General features: G+C 42.9%; 1 protein-coding gene across 1 annotated transcript; it reads left to right on the forward strand.

Moving 5' to 3' along the window:
* Positions 1–352: 352 nt before the first annotated feature.
* neurod4 (neuronal differentiation 4) lies at positions 353–4,575 on the forward strand (the record flags this gene model as incomplete). Its single annotated transcript, XM_079238430.1, has 2 exons — positions 353–475; positions 3,505–4,575. The coding sequence occupies exons 1-2, from the start codon at positions 464–466 to the stop codon at positions 4,573–4,575; spliced, it is 1,083 nt and encodes a 360-aa protein (XP_079094556.1). The 5' UTR covers positions 353–463.
* Positions 4,576–5,015: the final 440 nt, after the last annotated feature.

The following is a 5,015-nucleotide window of genomic DNA, read 5'->3' on the forward strand; positions in this document are numbered from 1 at the left end:
TTACTTTATTCTTATTATCTCATGCTTCATGTCATGTGGTAGGCTACGTATGCTTTTAATTGCAATACTTGCACATCCTCTTCCTTCTCTGTGGTTTTTAAAGTGTCTAACAAAGTTAAATTGGCTCATTAACAAATTACGTCAGAAGGTAATTTTGTTAAGAGATTTTTTTATTTTTATTTTTTTTTTTTAGAAAACATGGATATTTAATGCTATCCAGTTTAAAACCATGCACAACAAAAGTTAGTACAGATGCTATGCATTCACATGACCTCTTCCAGAAGGTTGACTATCTGTGTTACTGCTTAAATGGGAGCAGGCCAATTCCCATTCCGTTATTCAGACAGTCATTTGGCAAACCAATGGGGATTGTGGGACACTGGGAGGCTCCAATTCCCCATTCAGGCTGCAGGTGTGTTGAGGCCATCCTCACACTCATGGGATTGGAGGCGAAGCATAGACTATGTGTTTGGAGGTAGAAGTGCATGTACCTGGGGAGTATTGGGCACATTAGTCACACATACACACACACTGAAAGAGTCAACAGGCCAGAGCACAGGGCTTACCTCCACATCTACATGCCCTGGCGACCAGCGCACTGACCAGGAGTTATTAGGACCGTTAGTGAGGTGCAGAAATGCTGTTTCAGCACGAGACATCATCTTATTTGAAGGGAGTGACGCCTGCGCACCCAAGCAACAGATGCCCCCGCCCCCAACGCTTCCTACATCAGGCCATCTGTCAGACTGTGCCCAGTAAATCGTTAGATAAGTGCCCGTTTTTACGCAGTGTTGCGAATTAGTCACGTGACCAGATCTTGTTGCCCAGACATTAGAAATACATTGCAGGTTTAAAAACAAGGAGAATCACAGTTGCAAAAGTTCAGTCATGAGTACAGCTGTGCGCAATCGTGCGCACAATGGGATCAATGCGGGGGCACGTGCGACTCGCGAGACCCCGGCTGTCAGTGGCCAGTGATGACAATGGACTCCCACTGGGCCACGGCTTGCCACTCACGAGGACTGGCGGGCTTTTATTATGCCTCGGCATTTGTTTTCCAAACTGTGAAAAATGATTAATATTGACAGACAATTGATGTATTAAGGGAGCATTGAGCTACTCGTTCCAGGGGTTTAGAGCAGGACTTGTCTCTGAGTTGACAAGTCCCCATGTCTAATTGTAATAATGAAACGTTGTCATGTAAAACGAAATAACTGTGAAGAACTGTTACAAACCAATATGATGAACTTAAATTAGGAGAAAATCCCCAGCTTATGGAAAGCGTCTGTCCAAGTTTCAAACTATGAAATAGATTACCTGAGCTTCACCAGTCGATATAATAATCAGATTGCCCGGCCTTCGGGGCAGAATCTGACGGGGGGGGGAAGCAACACATACACCTGCTCTCCGCACACCAAGCCGTCAAAATCGCTTGAATGAGCACAAGGAGGAGCGTCGCTTAACTCAGCAAACACCGAGATCAATTAGCTGGAAAATTCCTAATCCAACCGACTAATGATAAGAAAGACAATCGATTTAAATCGCCTCATAGAAACATACGACAGCAATATAGGTTTTTCAATATAAAATTGTAGCTGAGTTAGGACAAGACAGGCGTTTAAATGATTATAAAAGCATTTTGTCTAAGATCTGATCGGATAATTCCAGAAATGAAACTATTTTTGAAGTAACTACTTGAGTAAATAATGAAGAAATCTGTTAAGTTTCTACTTTGTTCACCAGGTTGTAACTGAACATGTCAGCGCTCACAGCAACCTAAAGCATTATGACGTCAGAGACTCGGATTTCTATCGTGTTCCAATAATGAGTAAAAAGAAAGATGGATAATTTCCAGGATTATCCATGTTGTATACTCTCTATTTTAGACCCAAATTATGTAAAAATAAATAAATAAATAAATAAATAAAAGCTGGTGGGATTAAAAATGATTCAGTGCGGATGAAAAGTGGCAAGTTTAGAAATATGAGCTACATCTGAAAGTTGGAGCGCATAATTGAACATGTTTAAAAACACTCGTAGTTTTTTTTCCCCCCCTTCTTTATCTCTCTCTCTCTTTTCAACAATGCCACCGCGTGTTTCTGGACTGTCTGATTTGCAAATTAAGGATGGGCAACACGTGCACCCAGGCGCGCTCCCTTTCTGTTCTATAGACATTTACCGTGTTGAAACTTTTGGTCACGAGCCCGCCACGCGCTTTTGGGTATGTTGTTGGAAGGTGGGGCGGCAGAGGGAGGGGCTTACCCGGCTAAAGGCAAAAAAATAAATAAAAATCTGCGCATCTTGCCATTTGGAGATGAAAGTTGCGAGCGCACTCATGGCTGTCTGACGGAGCAGAACAGTTCGGGACAGTGGCGGATGCGCGAGGAAAGATTCGCAGCTATTTTGGACATTTGGACGTCATTCAGTTGACAGTGTTTCTGAAATTGGCCAGCTTTCCTGGTAAACTTTGCGCAGAATCCGAAACAAGCAGGTGAGTCTGCAGCAGACTTGTTTATATATATATATATATACGGTGCATTTATTACTTTCATGTTTTTCTGCAGTGGGAAAAATGTTTTTTAAATTTAATCTAAAGTTAAGTTTTAATTAACTTTTCAATAAAGTTAAAGGATGGTTATTTAATTCTCGCAGATGTCAAATTCTTGCGTTCTTAAATTTCGAAATTAATAAATGAGATTATCCTATTCTGTCCCACTTTTACGCTTTGGTGCACAGCAGTTAATTAGGGCAGTTTTTAAAAACAAACAACAAAAACAAATAGAAAAAAACAAGGACAATAAATCAACAAAGAAAAATAATGAATATGTTTCTGTCTTAGATCTTTGTTTTAATGAATTAAAAAAACAAGAATAGCAATTTATACATTGACTCAGAATGAAGATTTCATAATTTGCCATGTAAAAGAGGGAAATATGATTCAAATAGATAATAATCTACCAGATCAATCCTCTGCTCTGCATTGTTATGGAGACTATGTGGGCATGATGTCCTCATGTTTGTTGATTTTTATGTTGCCTATTTAATCTTTGAGCTTTATGTACTGAATAAATCCCACCGTGTCCCAGATTGACAGCATCTCAGTGCATCCTAACATTTGCCGATGAACAGTTCAGAAATCTCACCAGTTAAAAAAAAAAAAAAAAAAAAAAAAAAAAACTATGTTACATGATGTCAGAATATCACTATGCTACTTTTTGATTCCTACATGTTCTGTGACATATTTAACAAGATGGAGGCACTGAAACAAGAATGAAAGCAGTGAGCTGTCCACACTGCAGTGCTGAAAGGCTCCCATTCTGTAACCAGCTTTGTGCTGCATGTGTTTCACCAACTTTCTTTCAAGCACCACTTTTCTTTCAGTCACTCTTTGCTCTTACAAGCTGTCAGACCAGTGTTTAGGGCAGCAGTGAAATGTGAATTTACAGACTTTAAACATTAAAAGAAACTTATGTTATTAACATTTTCCATGCCGTTGCTCTGCAGATCAAGATGATGACCAAACCATTTGGGAAAAGTGAGGATGTGAATGAGCTGGTGAGTTCCCTCGGCTGGCTTGATGAGGACGGCAGCTCACAGGATGGGGATGAAAGCCCAGAGATGAGGGGACGCCACGGCCTGACTGTAGGAGGGCGGATGCATTCCTGCACAGAACTAGGCAGTGAGGATATGGAAGAAGAAGAGGAAGAGGAGGATGATGAGGCTGGACCACATGGGGAGAAGGGTCCCAAAAGGAGAGGCCCTAAAAAGAAGAAGATGACCAAAGCTAGACAGGAAAGGTTTCGTGCACGGCGGATCAAGGCCAACGCCAGAGAACGTTCCCGTATGCACGGGCTGAATGATGCGCTGGATAATCTGCGCAGAGTGATGCCTTGCTACTCCAAAACACAGAAGCTTTCAAAGATTGAGACTTTACGGTTGGCCCGCAATTACATCTGGGCTCTGTCGGAGGTGCTGGAGAGTGGTCAGTCCACAGAAAGCCATGGCTTTGTAGAGATGCTGTGTAAAGGTCTGTCTCAGCCCACCAGTAACCTTGTGGCTGGCTGCCTTCAGTTGGGACCCACTTCCATGATTCTTAACAAGCTGGATGACAAGTGTGGAGGCCCAGGAGTAGGTGGTGTGGCGGCCGGACATTCCCTCAGTTACCCATCCCCAGGCCTTCCCAGCCCGCCCTATGGGTCCTTGGAAGCATCACACCTCCTCCATATAAAGGGACTCAAAGGCCCTGTGTACGACAGCTCTTCCCCTAATGAGTGCAGCAGCGGCACCCCTCCATATGACGGGCCCCTCACTCCCCCCCTCAGCATCAGTAGCAACTTTGCCCTGAAGCAGGAGCCCTCTCCACATGAGTCAGAGAGAATCTACACACCCCACCATGGACACCATGCCCACTACCTCTCGTCCCATCATTACCCTACTTCCACAGCCAGCAGCTTACCAGGGGGGCATCAGGCTCACACAATCTTTCAGGCATCTCGCTATGAGTTGCCCCTGGATGTGGCCTTTGACTCCTTTACCCCCTCTCACCTGGTCACATCCCAGATGGGCACAATTTGAAATAAAATGGGACCTCTCTGCTGCTGTTCAGCACCAGCAGAAGGAGGAGAAGCAGTGCTCTTGTATAAACTGCTGTAAAAATGACAACCATTGTACTGACTGCATAGAAAAAATGATTTTCATATGTGTTGTGTTGTACTCTGGGAGAGCAGAGACTGCTCATAGAGGGAAAGACTCATCGCCTCAACTTGATCTACCTGAAACGAACACGCCCCCATTACATTCTCTCTTTTATTTATTCTTTTTTGTTGTGATCATAGATTGATTGGAATATAAATGTGTCTGAATGTTTCCCCTTCAGTTGTTAAAGAATGGAACAAATATCCACATTTATGCGTGACAGAAAAACTGCAAAGTCTTGTGTCTGAAAAGAAGAGTTGTGTACAAATACAGACAAAAAAAACCCACGAAAAATCAGGTCCTTTACCTTACATTGTGCA

This window comes from Telmatherina bonti, assembly GCF_933228915.1.
Source record: "Telmatherina bonti genome assembly, chromosome: 4".
Lineage (NCBI taxonomy): Eukaryota > Metazoa > Chordata > Actinopteri > Atheriniformes > Telmatherinidae > Telmatherina > Telmatherina bonti.